The sequence below is a fragment of the Malaclemys terrapin genome, chromosome 6 (assembly GCF_027887155.1).
Source record: "Malaclemys terrapin pileata isolate rMalTer1 chromosome 6, rMalTer1.hap1, whole genome shotgun sequence".
Classification (NCBI taxonomy): domain Eukaryota; kingdom Metazoa; phylum Chordata; order Testudines; family Emydidae; genus Malaclemys; species Malaclemys terrapin.
The window spans coordinates 73,377,487-73,393,623 of NC_071510.1; the positions used below are offsets into that span (position 1 = coordinate 73,377,487).

The 16,137-nt window shown below is 38.9% G+C and overlaps 1 protein-coding gene across 2 annotated transcripts in view; it reads right to left on the reverse strand.

Annotated features, from left to right (window-relative positions):
* LOC128839235 (endoplasmic reticulum aminopeptidase 2-like) overlaps nt 1-15,532 on the reverse strand; it is a 34,588-nt gene extending 19,056 nt beyond the window's left edge. The window contains exons 1-8 of one of the 2 annotated variants that reach the window (XM_054032043.1): nt 14,333-15,532; nt 11,091-11,729; nt 8,800-8,938; nt 7,796-7,930; nt 6,042-6,162; nt 3,778-3,932; nt 1,609-1,722; nt 1,386-1,517 (exon numbers count right to left, since the gene is read on the reverse strand). In XM_054032043.1, the coding sequence (XP_053888018.1) occupies nt 1,386-1,517; nt 1,609-1,722; nt 3,778-3,932; nt 6,042-6,162; nt 7,796-7,930; nt 8,800-8,938; nt 11,091-11,587 (1,293 nt within the window). In that variant the 5' untranslated portion in view covers nt 11,588-11,729; nt 14,333-15,532. Of the gene's footprint in view, nt 1-1,385; nt 1,518-1,608; nt 1,723-3,777; nt 3,933-6,041; nt 6,163-7,795; nt 7,931-8,799; nt 8,939-11,090; nt 11,730-14,245 lie in introns of both variants that reach the window. The other variant, XM_054032042.1, reaches the window with a different exon arrangement.
* Between the last annotated feature and the right edge of the window lie 605 nt (nt 15,533-16,137).

The following is a 16,137-nucleotide window of genomic DNA, read 5'->3' on the forward strand; positions in this document are numbered from 1 at the left end:
GACTATGCTGCCAGTTTGGGGTGTCTGCCCTGTTTTCTGACAGTCTGACCTGAACCTCACACTCATAGCTGTGAGCTACTTCAGAGAGCGTGACAGAGAGATTTTGTTCTTTAACGTAAAAGAAATCTAACAATGTAACAGGACGTTAAAGAATTCAAGCTGAAATTTGATCTTCAAGCTTCCTATTTTGCCTTCGCTTTACCCACATATATTCCCTTCTGGCCCCAAACGTTTAAAATATTTTATGGTGATTTTTACAGACAGCCAATAGGAAATGTCCTTCATTAAGATGCTGTGGGGAAGTGTAACAGGGTACGCTGAGTCAGGAGCTGCTGCTAGCTCTGTTCCCTTCCCCAGGAGCAAGTTGGGGAGCTGGCTGGGAGAGTGTAAATATATGTAAATAGCACTGTAGGTGGTGGCCTGCTGTGGTGTGGTGAAGGCCTGAAAGGACTCACAAGGGGACCACCCCTTGACAGGAAGACATTAACTATATAATCTTGTAAATTGTTCAAACAGCTGTCCCATGTAAGGTTACTATTTTATTAGCTAATTATTTTAGTTTCTTTCACAGTAGACAGATCATAAATTATAACCATTTAGAATAATTTGGCCAAGCATATAACTGTATTATGACAACTAAATGCAGACCAACTATAACACTCTGGTGTGAGAAAGTGATAGATTTTAGAGCATTTGGAACTAAAATGTCACCACTCATTTTTTTCCCTAAGTATCAGCACTTTTTCTCTCCAAGCTGTAACTTACACATAGACAACGAGATTAAATAAACAAAGTACTTTAGTTATTTTGACTGTTATAAGATGATTTAATTAAGAATTTATAGAACAGATGAGAAACTACAGATGGAAATTCCATATTCACTAAGAGAAATGGAGAGAAATGCTGAATTCTTTCTCTCTATAAACTTTAGAGCACAATCCTGCAATGTGCAATTTGAATTACAAAGCACTGCATACCCCAGTTACCAGTGGAGTCATTGGGCGCTAAAGGCAAGATTGAGTCTTTATGGCTCAGTCCTTTACTCAACAAAGTGATCAGACATTTTGACATTTGTTACAATGGAATAATACGAGGCTATTAAAGTGCTTTTAGTCAAAAAATTAATAAGGGTGTGATCTTGCAAGGTGCTGCCATTCTTCCGGTGTCAGTGGAAGGTGAGGGTGCTTAGCATCATTCTGGAGGGCCCTACACGATTTAGTTTAATCCTAAATCCTGCCCCCCCCACACACACGTTTTGTTCTTTTATAAAGGCAAGTTGTTAATATTATTTTAATGCCAAGTTTCCTGTCTATGCTGCCCGTAACATTATAAACCAGTCATACAACTCAAAACAATTGCCATTACATATGAATATGAAGATTTACCTTGTCATATGACACAGTATCAAACATTTCCTTGATCTGTGTTGGGTTTTCTGCTTTTGAAGATATGGGGCGGGATGAGTTCATAGAGTCTCTTCCCATTGCTGCAAAGCAGGTACCTAACAAATAATCATTCTGGAAGAGTAAAAAGATGGTAATTGTGTATTCACTTCAGGAAAACCATCTTGAATTATAAATGAAACAGGCTACAATTTACCATACATACCACTTGCAACTCTGGGTATGTGGCATCAACAGATATAAATTCCATGTATCGAGCAAACCCTTCATTCAGCCAGATGTCATTCCACCATTCCATGGTAACAAGATTACCGAACCACTAAAAATAGATTAAAATATATTTTCAGAAACAGATAAAGAAGATATAAAGGAATTAAGACAAATGGTTCATCAAGAAATAAAATGTTCATTACTGGCTCCCAGACAGAGAGGAAGGATAAAGAACTTTTTCCAACTAAATCAATAACATTACTTCGGCAGTGAGTGTTTTAAAAGATGGAGGTATGTCTGATTTCCAATTAATAGTGAAACATCTCTTCTCAGTCACAAAAAGTTGATAAGTACATTAACAATAAATCTATTGACAAGGCCAAATTCTGGCAAGTGCTGTGCCATGTCCGGTATCCCAACCCTAGTCTTACCCTGGGACAGGATCTGGAATTGGGCCATTTCTTATTACCTAAAACAATGATCCTACCACTCAGGAAATCACTCTAGGCATTCAGAAAGCTATGCAATCAGTTAGCAGCGAAAATCATTCTCTAACATGTGGCAATAAAATGGATGAGTGCAGTGCTTATCATCACTGTGTGTTGTTCATTTATCACACCAAATTCTTAATCATCAATTTCTTTTTATTTAAATAAATAATAAGGGGAGTATATTGAATATGGTATACTATTAGGAAAGCCATTAGAGGACAAGTACTTGAATCTTTTTTTGAACATAAATGAATGTCACCGGCATTCATCTTTAGAATGTTTCACTGGTTTTATAAAAAAGTGTTCGTTAAGGCCAAACCCTGCTTGCCTTACTAGCATGAGTAGTTGGTTTAAAGTCAGTGGGACCACCCTCAGGACTCAGGGGAGTAAGATTTGACCCAGAGTTTAGAAATACAGTAAATAAGATATTTAGTAAAGTAGCTTATGAGATATATAGATATTTTCAATATGCTAGCTCAAGGGTCGGCAACCTTTCGGAAGTGGTGTGCCGAGTCTTCATTTATTCACCCTAATTTAAAGTTTCACATGCCAGTAATACATTTTAATGTTTTTAGAAAGTCTCTTTCTGTAAGTCTATAATATATAACTAAACTATTGTTGTATGTAAAGTAAATAAGGTTTTTAAAATATTTAAGAAGCTTCATTTAAAATTAAATTAAAATGCAGAGCCCCCCGGACCAGTGGCCAGGACCCGGGCAGTGTGAGTGCCACTGAAAATCAGTTCGCGTGCCACCTTTGGCACCTGTGCCATAGGTTGCCTACGCCTGTGCTAGCTCAAACAAATAGTTAATTTCTATATCTGCTATAGAAATTAACAATTGGAAATCTACACTAGTCCTTAATAAATCAAAACCAAACTAATTTATGAATCAATAGAAAAACAGTTTTTAATGTCAATGCTTTGCCATACTGTCATCAATTAATCTGAAGCCTCTTGATGAATCATGGTATTAATTCCTTAAAATGCAGTTCTACTCTGTAAAGTTCAAATTCAAAAATGGCAACTTCTTACTCAATATACATGCTCCTTGTGTTCAGAATCTTAGTTGTTTACTAAAGTGGCAAATATAAGGGTTTACACTTTTGACACCTATCAGTATTGCAGAGCCAATATAGCTAAGAACTGAATTCTCTTCACTGATGCACATTATCATTTCAGAGAGGAAAAATGTCTGTGTGGTTATATAACAAACTGATGATTCAAGAGATCTAGCTTCAATTCCCACCTATGCGACTGACTTTTTATGTGATCTTGGGCAAGCAACTTTAAGCACCGAACATCCAAATTTCACAATAACTTCAAACAGAGTGTGGGTGCTGAGTGCTTCTGAAAGTCAGGCACATAACTTCTGTGTACCTCTGTTCCCCACTTGTTAAGAGAAAAAAGAAGCGATAAAACTTCCCCTATCTTATAAGGGTTCTGTGTGAATAGTTTAATGTTTGTAAAATGCCTAGATGCTTTAGTGATGGGGGCCAATTTATGACTGGCACACTAGAGACAATGTACATGGAATCCATAATGCCGTTTTTACAGAGCCAATTTTCAGAGCAGAAATACTTAAAAACAAAAATGCTGTTTTGATTAATATCTATAACATATATCCTTCCTTGTCCTGATGGACATGCACAATAGACTATCCAAACTAGACTACCTGATGAGCAAGTTCATGTCCTATCACCATGGTAACCCAAAGTTTGTCAGAAGCTGAAGAAGTCTCAGGATCATAAAGCAGAGAAGTCTCTCTGTATGTGGTCAGGCCCCAGTTCTCCATGGCTCCTGACTGAAAGTCAGGGACAGCAACAAGATCTGAAAAGCAGTTGAACTTAATATACATTGATATATGGGACATTTGAATCATTGCTCAAGTCTAGTAGAGGAAATACTAAATGAAAATGTCTCCACTATTGGTTTGATTCAGGTCCCGCTGAAACTGGTGGGAGTCTTCTATTGACTTCAATGGGAGTTGATCAGGCCATATGTGAAAAGGTAACATGACAACCACATACTTAAATCTCTTCCAGCTACCAGAAATGCTTTGACGGTCTATAGTTTTCAACAGCTACAGGAACTAACTTTCACATACAGAGGAAGTACTTCTTTACAGTGCCTCCTGCCACCAAAAATGATCAAAAGTGAAGTATCTTCTTGGTATTGTATAATTTCTCTAGTGTTATCAAAGAATAAATGCTGCCAAGAGAAGCAAGACTTACTCAAAGAGACTATTCTGTAATTGATAATCTTTCCAAGAGCATGGTAAAAAGAGGATTTGGCCACTGTAAAGTAACTACTTCTGTTTATCACTTAAAAAAAAATGGATTTCTTAATTTACCAAACCAAATATCTAGATTAATAATTAGGCAAAGCATCCTAAACCATCCCCCCCAAGGATCCTCATAATTGTTTAGCCCTAAGAATACCATTTGCAATCACTTCCCACATTTATATATCTCTGGTTCAGATATATAAATTAATAAAATAAAATAAAATAAAATAAAATAAATATACAAAAGCTAGGGAAATTTTGGAACTAACAGGATGCAGGTTATACATCACTGCTCGAATATTTTACTTTTGCTGTATGCCTTCCCTCATTTTTCTGTATGTTTATTTCGATTGCAAGATCTTCATGGCAGGGATCTCATTTTCATACTTTTTAAGCAAAGCACGTATACAGGCTATATGTAACATAACACACTCATGTATTCACACCCTACTCACTATTGTAAAATCTTTGTACACATGCCTTGTAAGGTACCATTTGAAAACTCATAATTTGGTGGTCAGTATGGTCCTGATAAAATATGTGTGGCGACATTGTTTGTGAAGTTATGAGATTCTCCTATATGATGTTATTAACATGTTCCAAACCTGACAGCCCTGCCCAAACATAAGCTGGCAAACAGGTTTGTTCTAAACAAAGGTAAGCATGCTCTGCTTCTTTACTGCTTAAATGCAAGTTAGAATAATCACATAAGAAGGGAAGACAAAGTTCATACCGGTGAAAAAAACAGCAGGGAATATTTGTCCACATATACTTTTTGGCTCCTGGTTCTCAGCTGGAAAGGTTTTTAAGAGAAGAACTGAAACTATAAAAGGAGGAACAAATACTCGAAGGCACCTCTCTCTCTCTCTCTCTCTCTTTCTCTCTCTCTCTCCCTCTCCCTGCCTACCGCATTCACTGTACTTGAAGAGACAAAGGAAGCAGGTGTTGGACTCCAGGGGAGGGGTCGTGACCTACAGAAGTTGGTCAGCAAGACTGCTGAAAGTATGTGGTGAGAAAATTTTGCTTTGAATATAATTTGTTAAGTTAGGCATTAATAAGCGTTCTATCGTTATTTTTCTTGTAACCATGTCTAATTTTTATGCCTCATTACTTGTATACACTTAACATCCCTCTCTTCGTAGCTAATACACTTGCTTTATTGTTTTATCTGATCCAAGGTGTTCAAGTTGACATGTCTGAGTAACTCCATTTAGGACAACAAGTTGTGCACATATTATTTCCTTAAAGGAATAATGGACTCAGTATATTTGCACTGTCCAGAAGAGGGCTGGGAAGTATGGGATATATGTCCCTCAGGGGAAAACCAAGACTGGGCATGTATTGGGTTCACCCTGTGGTAAACTAAGGCTGGTAATAGCCAAGGTGTGGCTGGCTGGCTGCAGCACTCACATAGACATACTGGGAGTGACTTACATGCTGGAGTCCGTTTGTGAGCAGCAAGGCATTGTAAAGGGCACCCTAGGTTACAGAGCAGAAGTGACACAGCTATTCATTATTCTGGATTGTACCCTGCTACGCCACACTTTCTAAATAAAAAGTAACAATAAATAAATAATAATGGGCTCAAATTTACTTACCATCTTACAACCTCCTGTTTTATTGAACATTAGGCATAGGTTTCAACAAATTACCTTGTTTTGGGAGAGGGTAATAGATACCAAAATATTGCTCATAGAATTCCAATATCTTTATGGCAGCTTCCAGTGCATAATGAGCTTGATTCAGTTTCTCTGGAGTGACATATACTGACACCTGTTGAATAAATACAATATATACAACTACATGAAATATGGCTTAAAGTACAATGAAGCAGTTGTTTGGTTGCTTTTCACTTCCTTTGAATTTAGTTTAAGAATGCAAAATGCAGAGTAAGAACTATGGGCTGGATCCACAATGCATTAGGCATTGTGACTGTCAATGTTTCAATGCATAACTTTCAGCCACCTAGAAAAATCACTGGAACAACAATGCAATACACAAAGCCTGAGTTAGGTGCTTAGGTTCCCTGTATAATAAATGGGGAGAAATAGGTGCCAAAGAATGCTATTTACAAAAGCCAATATACTAGGCAGGGAGCCAAGGAAAGGGGTGTATTCTAAGTCCACCCTTCTCACAGAGCTAGGCACCCAAGTTCAGGTTGCAGGGAGGCCCGCATCTGTAACTTATAATGCCTGCATTTGTAACTTTCACTCCATGCATCTGAAGAAGTGAGGTTTTTTACTCACGAAAGCTTAAGCCCAAATAAATCTGTTAGTCTTTAAGGTGCTACCGGTCTCCTTGTTGTTAAAGAGTCATTAGGTGAGAAAGAGAGAATTACTCTGTAGCCTGATGATTAGGGAACCCACCTGGGAGGTGGGAGACCTGAGGTCCAGTAATGCTTCAGTAACTAAGTATTTATCCAAAGTGAGAGATTGAGGGAGCCTGACATCAGAATAGCCCATAACACAGTGGATGAAGTACTCTCCTGAGAGATGTGGGAGACCCCTGTTCAAATCATCTCTCTCACTTGGGGAGTGGAAGGGAAATGAACCCAGGTCTCCCACATCCCAGGTGAGTGCTCTAACCACTAGACTAAAAGTTATAATGTGGGCGGTGGCAGCACCATCTCCTCCTTGTGCCAGATTTTGAATGGGACCTGATCTGGTAGCATACCTACTAGATTGGGCCCCACAGATGAGGCGGATGCTCCTCTGCTTATCTTATCTTAATGGTTCATGCATCGCACAAAGGCTTAGGCGGGAGACAGACATACAGATGCTTAGAGCGAGATAGCAGTATGCATGCCCAGAGGCAGAAACTTCCGCATCTAGGGGACTTTTACAGTGAAAATATAAGCAACTGAGTAAGTTTAGGCACATACAGGGTTAGGAGGCAGTGAGCAGTGGTTTTATGGATTGCAGTTATGCCTAAAACTGGGATTTAGGTACCTAACTAACTTTGTGGATCTGCACCTATGCCATCTTGCTATGGCAAGATGAAGAAATATCTACTTGTCCAGATCCCATGAGCAAAATATGCTGCACTGAGAACACACCAATAAATAACCAACACTTCATACCTTCTTATCCACTTTCTACATTTTCAGTATAGCTGGCAAGTGTTTGATGTGGCCTGTTGGTTATTTTAGTTGGGCAAACCCTAGATTTGATTCCTAAAAGTTCAACAATGGCTAGTACCATTGTGTAGGCAGCATGCCCAAACTGTTGGAAGGTAAAAGTTACTTGATATGCATTGTACATTGCTGACCCTTTTAGCCAAGTAAAGAGCACTGTGGACAGGTTCTGAATGCAAGTCCAATTGTTAAGTTTGGGTGATCTATGCTGGCCATGGAAGGAAGGGAAATGGATGGTTCTCAACTGAATATATAATCATCTTTAAAACCTACCTTAATTCCAGATGAAGTTGTACGACTGACTGACTGGAAATCACTAACTATAAATGCTACCAAGTAGGTGCTCATTTTTACACTCTCTGCAAAGTGATCTTCAAACAGGTTGTTGTCTAGCTTTAGAGTCTTTACCTAGAAAACATGAATTGAGACAGACCACATATACTCAGTTCTACTTCTAGTATGTAGATGCATTTCATTTTTCAATAAAACTGCCATTGTTCTTTGTAAAACTCTTCAACATATATTATCCAATGTGAAAGTTAAGAGGGAACTTAGGCAAGCACTGGGAGATGGGTAGACTACCTGCCTAACCTTCCTGCAGCTGAAGGATAGAATAATTAGAACTGGTGACTAAAGGACCAATTATCAGCTCAGATATTTTTTATTTTTAATATAGGACAGAATAATAATATAGGATTTGCCATACCGGATGATCAGACTATTGGTTCATCAAGTCAAAGTATTCTGCCTGTGACAATAGTCCATACCTAATATTTCAGAGGAAGGCAGATAATTTTTTTTTGCAATATTCCTTCCTGCTTTGCTAACTTCCTTCCTGTCCCCTGTTAGTAATCAGTTTATGCCCTGAAGCGTGATTCATGCATTCAGATTTTAAGACCATCTATTCTGACCTCTTGAATAACATAGGCCATGAGATTTGATTACTGTTATTTTAGCATGTATAATTATAGATGCTGCTAAAGAGGTCACAAAATTACCCTTCCACTGTATCTGCCTCTGACAGTCTACAGCAGTGAATTCCTCAGGCTGATGCTGCATGAAGAATTATTTCTTTGAATTAGTTCTATGTACCCCCTTATTCTCCTATTATGGACAATGTAAAAACAAGGGACAAAACAACTCTTTGCATTATACAAGGAAACCACAGGCCCACCTTATTTGGTCTCATATAAACACATGAATAGCAACCACCAAAGAAAGGAAGAAAACACATACATGGGTGCAAAGCACTTGAGGATACGACTGAAAAAAATCACCTTTGGCATATTAGATAGTGCACTATGTTGCCCATCCCTCCGAATCTTTATTGTATAATTTGCCTTAAAGGATGGTTCGTCAAAACATGGGAATGCCATGCGGGCTGAAGTAGGTTCAAAATGAGTAGAAGCCAACAATCTGAAAGGACAAAGCAAGTAGCAGAATTTTCAAGAAAAGTGTTTTTCTTTACCAAGGTAAATTACTAAACCAAAACTCATTCGACATTCACTTGATAGCCTATAAGTAAAATTGCTTGGATAAAGGAAATCTAAACAGTAAGGTAGCCATAGAGACTTTTCTAGGCACTTAGTGGGTGCTGTCCTTGAGGCACAATGGCCCAGATCCTTAACAGTATTTAGGCATCTAACTCCCATTGGTTTCAAATATTTTCCCATTGATTTCAATGGGAGTTAGGCACCCATATACCTTTGAGAATCCTGTCATTTGTTGTAACTGGATCAGGGGAAAACTGTACTGTAACTAGGTTCTCTGACCATGACAAAATCCAGATACCAGGTCACAATACAATTGTCCCCTAGCAATGTTACAAAATGGTTAAGTCATAATAGAGAGAGATCTTAACTATGTATCCATGCTGCCATTGAAGCGATTTTTGATTCTTCAGAACAACAAGTAATCTGATTAAAGAGACTAGGTGGGCGAGGTAATGTCTTTATCTCACCGACAGAAGTTGGTTCAGTAAGTAGGGCCCCACCAAATTCATGGCCAAGAAAAACTCATCACAGATTGTGAAATCTGGTCTCCCTCTGTGAAATCTGTTTTTTTGTGTGTGTGTGCTTTTACCCTATACTACACAGATTTCACGGGGGAGACCAGCGTTTCTCAAACTGGGGGTCCTGACCCAAAAGGGAGTTGTAAGGGTGTTGCAAGGTTATTTTAGGGGGGTCACGGTATTGCCACCCTTACTTCTGCACTGCCTTCAGAGCTGGGCGGCTGGAGAGCGGCGGCTGTTGGTCAGGCACCCAGCTCTGAAGGCAGTGTCCTGCCAGCAGCAGTGCAGAAGTAAGAGTGGCAATATCATACCATACCAGCCTTACTTCTGCGCTGCTGCTGGTGGTGGCTCTGCCTTCAGAGCTGGGCTCCTGGCCATAAGCTGCCGGTCTCCAGCTGCCCAGCTCTGAAGGCAGTGCTGCTGCCAACAGCGGCACAGAAGTAAGGGTAGCAGTACCGCAACCCCCCCTACAATAACCTTGTGAGACACACCCACAGCTCCTATTTGTGTCAGGACTCCGACAATTACAACACCGTGAAATTTCAGATTTAAATAGCTGAAATCATGAAATTTATGATTTTTTAAATCCTATGACCGTGAGATTGACCAAAATGGACTGTGAATTTGGTAGGGCCCTAACAGAAATTGATCCAATAAATGTATTGATCCAATAAAAGATATTACCTCACCTACCTAGTCCCTCTCATATCCTGGGACCAAAATGGCGACAAACTATGGCATAAAACATATAATTACAGAAGTATAAGAAAAGTGAAGATTCTCTTATTCTGTTCACTCCTTTGGAACAATTAATTAGGAATGACTTATAAACTCTGACAGACATTGGTAACTCCGAGATGCTTATACAAGCGCATAGTGGAAGACTGTCCCCCCACGAAACGTTTATGAAGATGTTTGAACCCTTATCTATAAAGAGTAAAAATTTTAAAAGCGCCTAAGTGATTTAAGAGCTTAAGCCCCATTGACTTTAATTAATTGCCTCTCAGTGATTCTTGACAGCTGACTGAAATTTCCATTGATGCCACTGCAAATCTCACACTAGAATCAAGATCAGATTATGAAATTGAAATCTACACTCTAGACAACATATTCACTGTACAGAATGGAGTAGTATTTTACCCTAAAAGTGTATTAATTGAGGTTGATATAGTAATCAGTTCTTATAGTTTCTATTTAAATAGAGCTTTAGAATAATTGTTGGTTTATACTGTTGCTGTATTTTTTCTTTTCTGACTTCATGAAAAAAATTAAGAATATTACATATTATTAATCTTTTTCATAAAGTTTGAAAAAAAAAACTACAGCAACAATACAAACCAACAATTATGGTATGGGAGACGTTATTACATGAAGAGAGTGGAATACAACAATGGCAGTATTAATGTACAGCAAACAAAATAAAACCCTTAGAGATAAAAAGTCAGCATGTTATTAAACTATTATAGCATTATTTTCTCCAGTTTAAAGTACAAGAACTTTATATTGAGAAGATCAATATAACAATATGGTATGAAGTCTTTTGTAGCCTTTACTTACCTTGTTTGACCATCCTTAGTTTTGTAAGTACTTTTATAAAAGCCATAGAAACCGTCTGAAAGATTGGCAATATAGTTTATAGAGAGGAAATACTTCTTATCCACCAGCAATGGTTCAGCATATAGAAAGGCAATTTGCTCATGGGGCGGGTATTCCAAAACTTTCATTTGTTTTAAATCTGCTTGGGTCTTTCCATTTTCCTCCTCAATAGCTGCACTGGTGATTTCCAGATGTTTGCTATGTAAGACTATGGTGCTAGTTTCATGTACCACAGTGACTTCAATCTTCACAGATCCCATGAATATTAATGAAGACAGATTCGGGTGAATTAGAAGGTCATAATGGACTGGGAGGATCCAACCAGGGAGCCTTAATTTATTCCACGGAAATGGCTGTCCATTTGTTGCTATAGGAAAAGATGTGTTTTCAATGCTTCTTTCTCCATTGAGGGCATAATTAATTCCAACAAAGTTCAAAATGTGTAATAGCAATAGCATTGCCACTGGCCACTGAAATGTTGTAATTGTTTATAGGATTTGGTATTTTAGCTACTTCAACATTTTATTCTAACAATCAAAAACAAAAAACAAAAAAAAATGCATATCTTCCGTCTAGCGGAGAATTTCTTGACTGCTTATCCTGAAAGGCAGAAAAGGACCAATATGAGTACTCTATATATGTACAATCAAGTTATTTGGGACAGAAGCTGACTTATTTTAAAAATGTGTTAACATTGCTCTGCCAATTAGTAGGGATTTTACCCATCACGGACCCAATCATGCAATCTAATCCATGCTGGTATAGGGGTCTGCCTGCATGGATCTGATTGCAGGATCCAGACCTATGTTTTAAGTATTTTGTTCTATGTTTGGGTGAAGGCATCATTAAGGGTTGATTTTCAAAAACTGTTATACTCAGAAGTATGTGCAACTGTATGTATATTTATCACAGCTATGTGAGAGTGCAAGGTATTTGGGCTGGTTGTGGACTGAAATGTACAGCAGGCTACTTGCAAGCTTAAAAACCTGATTGCAATCATGCTAACAGTATATGTTCATTTTTGAAAAACAAGCCTTTATTGTGAATGAATTTTTTATGCAACGGAGGGGGAAAAAAAAACAATAATTCTTTAAAAGTCTGTTTGGCTCTTCCTGCTTTGCTTTTGTTTCTGTATTTAGCACTGCCTTACCTGTGTTTAAACAATGCAAGATTAAAATAAGAAATGTTGGGTTCCTCCAACTGTGAGCTTGGATGAAGAAAAGATTTAGCATCCCCTCAGCAGCCATGAAAATGAAGATGCAGAAAGCATCCCTGAGAAACCAAGTAGGGCCCTTCAAACAACCCAAATTCAGTACCAGAGAACTCAGTGCCACAGACCAGGCTGTGCATTTCAGCAGCAACAGAGAGACAAATGTCAGAGATCAGGACCCCTGCAAATGATGCTGTGATGCCCTAGCTTAGGTGCAGACATTTTTCTGCCTGAATGAATGTCAGTCAACCACCGAAGAAATTTTAAGAGCTGTGCAACTCAGACACACGTCTGGCTAACAGCTCTGGTATGGAGCTCAGCTAAAGAGAAGAGTCAAAGACACTTGGTCAAAGAAACCTGTGATTTGATTTAAGATACTTTATAATTAAGGCTACAATTTTTTCATGGAGGTTGTGGAAGTCACGGAATCTGTGACTTCCTGCGACCTCCGTGAATTCAGCCGTCAGCCGGGATCTGCAGGATCTCCCCACCGCCCGCTGCAGCAGGGGGACCCCACAGTTGCCCGTGGACATTGGAGCTGCCAGCAGCTGCGGGCAGCGGGGCCCCAGCTCCTGGATGCCACAGGCAGCAGAGGCCCACCATAGCTCCTGGCCAATGTGGGTGGTGGGGGCTCCCCGGAGCTCCCAGCTGCCACGGAGGGTGGGGTATCCCAGAGCTCTGAGCCGCCATGGGCGCTGTGGGTACCCTGGAGCTCCGAGCTGGGGGACCCGGAAGCTTTGAATCCCCACAGGCAGTGGGGGCCCCCAGAGCTGGGAGCGGCCCCCGTAGCTGCCCAAACTCTGCAGGTGGTGTGGGAACCCCACAGCTGAGCACCCCATTTTGTCAAGGATAATTTTAGTAAAAGTCAGGGATAGGTCATGGGCTTCTGTTAATTTTTCTTTATTGTTCATGACCTGTCCGTGTCTTTTACTAAAAACATCCATGACAAAATCTTAGCCTTATTTATATTTATAAATACAAGATATATAGGTTAGATAAAATTGAAGGCTCAAAACTGCAAAATCACTCTTAGAAGCACAAATTGTACTTAAAATGCCCAGAGGACAGAATACCAATCAAACTGTGCACCAGTGACCCACACTAAAAATCTGCAACCAATTCAGTTAAACGTTGTCTGTTGGTTACAAATCATCAGGGCCCCACTTTTAAGCCTCAGTACCTGGCTGTTTTTAATTTGTTTTCCAGAATCATAAAAGTAAAACTATTGAAATTATGTTTTGTACTTTTGCTTGCAAAAGTTATTTTAATGTGAAGCTGAGTGAATAAAGATATCTCCAGTTTTACATATGTATTATTATTTTTCACAGTTTCAACTCACATTTTAAATTCATTCATTTCTGAAAGACGTTTTACAAATAGTTACAAGTTAGCATCAGGAAAAAAACAAAGCTACAGTAATTCCCAAGATTTAATGGTGAATGGAAAATCTCCAAATTGTCTTTATCACTGAATAAAGAACTATGGTAAATGTGATGGTCTATTGCCTCCCCTTAAGTATTTGCTATATGTGCCAAACACTGTTTGCTGGCTCTAAGATCTTAGTCTGGATTTCCCGTCTCTATCTCCCCTGTGCAGAAGGCTTAAACACCACTAAAATCTCACTTAAGGCTCTAGCTCAGGCCCTCACACATTCTAGGGAATGCTCATGTTTAAAGTTAATCGTAAGGTTTTGTGCCTTGCTGAATCAGGGCCTAGTCTTTGAAATATGATTTAAGAGTTGCATAGGCCTTCTGCTGTCCCTCTGCACAGAGTGAATTTCACCCGCAGTGTCTGATTGTTTTAATCTTTCTTAACCCAGTAAGAGAGGCCTAGGATAACATAAAAGGTTCTCTTATTCAATTATTGTTATTATAATTACAATTATAATTATATATATATTACATACATGCACTGTTAGGTATGTATTTTTTGAAAATCCAGTAAAAATAAAATACAGAACATAAATAAAACAAGCAAACAGGTGCTACAGTACGTTACCGTCTCGTCTCTTTCTTTAACAGTACAGAAGGCAGAATTGTCCTTTTATTTTCAGTTTCTTTTCAGTTTGTCATCGCCCGCTTTTGTTGAGACAAAAGTAGGAAAATAGCCACCTCTTGTGGCTGCCAGTTGAAAGATTTTTAACTTTTCAGAAACAACTTTGCATTCTGATAAAATATTGCAATCTGCTGTCCTATACTTAATGTTATTTGTGAAACAAATGCATGTATATGCTTTTCTTCTGCGGCTATCCCTGAAACTGAAATTGTAGTAAAATTGCTTTTAAGGCATTACAAGTAAAGATGTGTACTGGGGGCTGACATTTTAGGAAGCTTTAAAAATAGAAAAGGAATAGACATAGGCACTTCCCAGGCTCATTTGAAAATCCCAGACTAAAAAACCTTAAAATAAAAATCAACAGTACAGATTTTAAACTGGTGTAAATTATCACAAGTCCATTGAAGTCAAAGATGTGATGAGCTGCTCAACTGGATTATTCTCCCAAAAGACTGTCATAAGCATGGGCTGTCTTCCCTATTTCTGTATAGGATTTTTGTTCTATTGTCATAACTGTTGTCAAATAAACAGCACTTTCTGTGACCATAACATTTGGTCATTAATTGTGCAGAAGAGAAATATTGATGTTATTGTTCAGTGCAGTGTTTGTCATAAAGCTGTTCTGAAAAACAGTGCACTTGTTAGAAAAATAAAATCACTTTGGTATGAAAAACACTTCTCCATTATTGACAAACACCAGAACCACCAAAAAGACTAAACTGAATGACTGAATGCTACTCACTTTCCACCCCACCTTTCCAAACTTTCTTTCTCTTCCTTCATGTCACTAATCCACACAATAATTAATGACACTCAGTGGAGCAATTCTACATATGATTCCTATATTTTAGAATTGTGTTAACCTCTTTTGTTAACATGAAGGAAAGAAATTCACTAGGAATCCTATCACAGACATCATTGCTAGAAAAAGGTCTCAAGCCCAGGACTGTGATACTAATCACATTGTGTAGGTATCAGAGGAACTACATGCCCAATGATCACAAGAAAAATTAGGCTTGGCCATCAAGTTTCAGTAATGAAGTCAAACTGTTCTTGATCACATATTGCAGCTATTTCTACTTGATAGTATGGCCCACATAACTGACTCTTGGAGAGAAGCAGACATTTTAATAGAAAATTCAATAACACAAACTATTTCAACTCCTCCTCCCCCCAATATCAGTACTTCAGGATTAACAAAAATTTGAGGCAGGCGTGATTCCCATATTGCAGTGTTTCCCAAACTTGGGATGACGCTTGTTTAGGGAAAGCCCCTGGCAGGCCGGGCCGGTTTGTTTACCTGCCATGTCTGCAGGTCTGGCTAATCGCGGCTCCCGCTGGCCGCGGTTCGCTGCTCCAAGCCAATGGGAGCTGCTGGAAGTGGTGGCCAGTACGTCCCTTGGCCCGCGCCGCTTCCTAAATTGGTTTAGAAGCAGATTTAGTTAAATCAGTGCAACTCCCTTGTGTGGATACTTATTTCAGTTTTGGAATGCCTTAGATTTAGCTTAAACGGGTTCTTTGCCTTTTTTATGCTAATTTTATATAAGGCATTCTAAAGTTAAGGCTAAAAACTTAAAGTATCCACACACATGGGTTGCATCTATTTAAATAAACCTGTTTCTAAACTAATTTGGTTTCAATGGTATAACTTTCTCATGGCAAGGGTGAAGGCTCCACAAGCTGTAGAGAGAGAGCAGACTTTGGGGTTTGGCATTGGTCTGTCTAAGGCAGAGGGCTAGATTA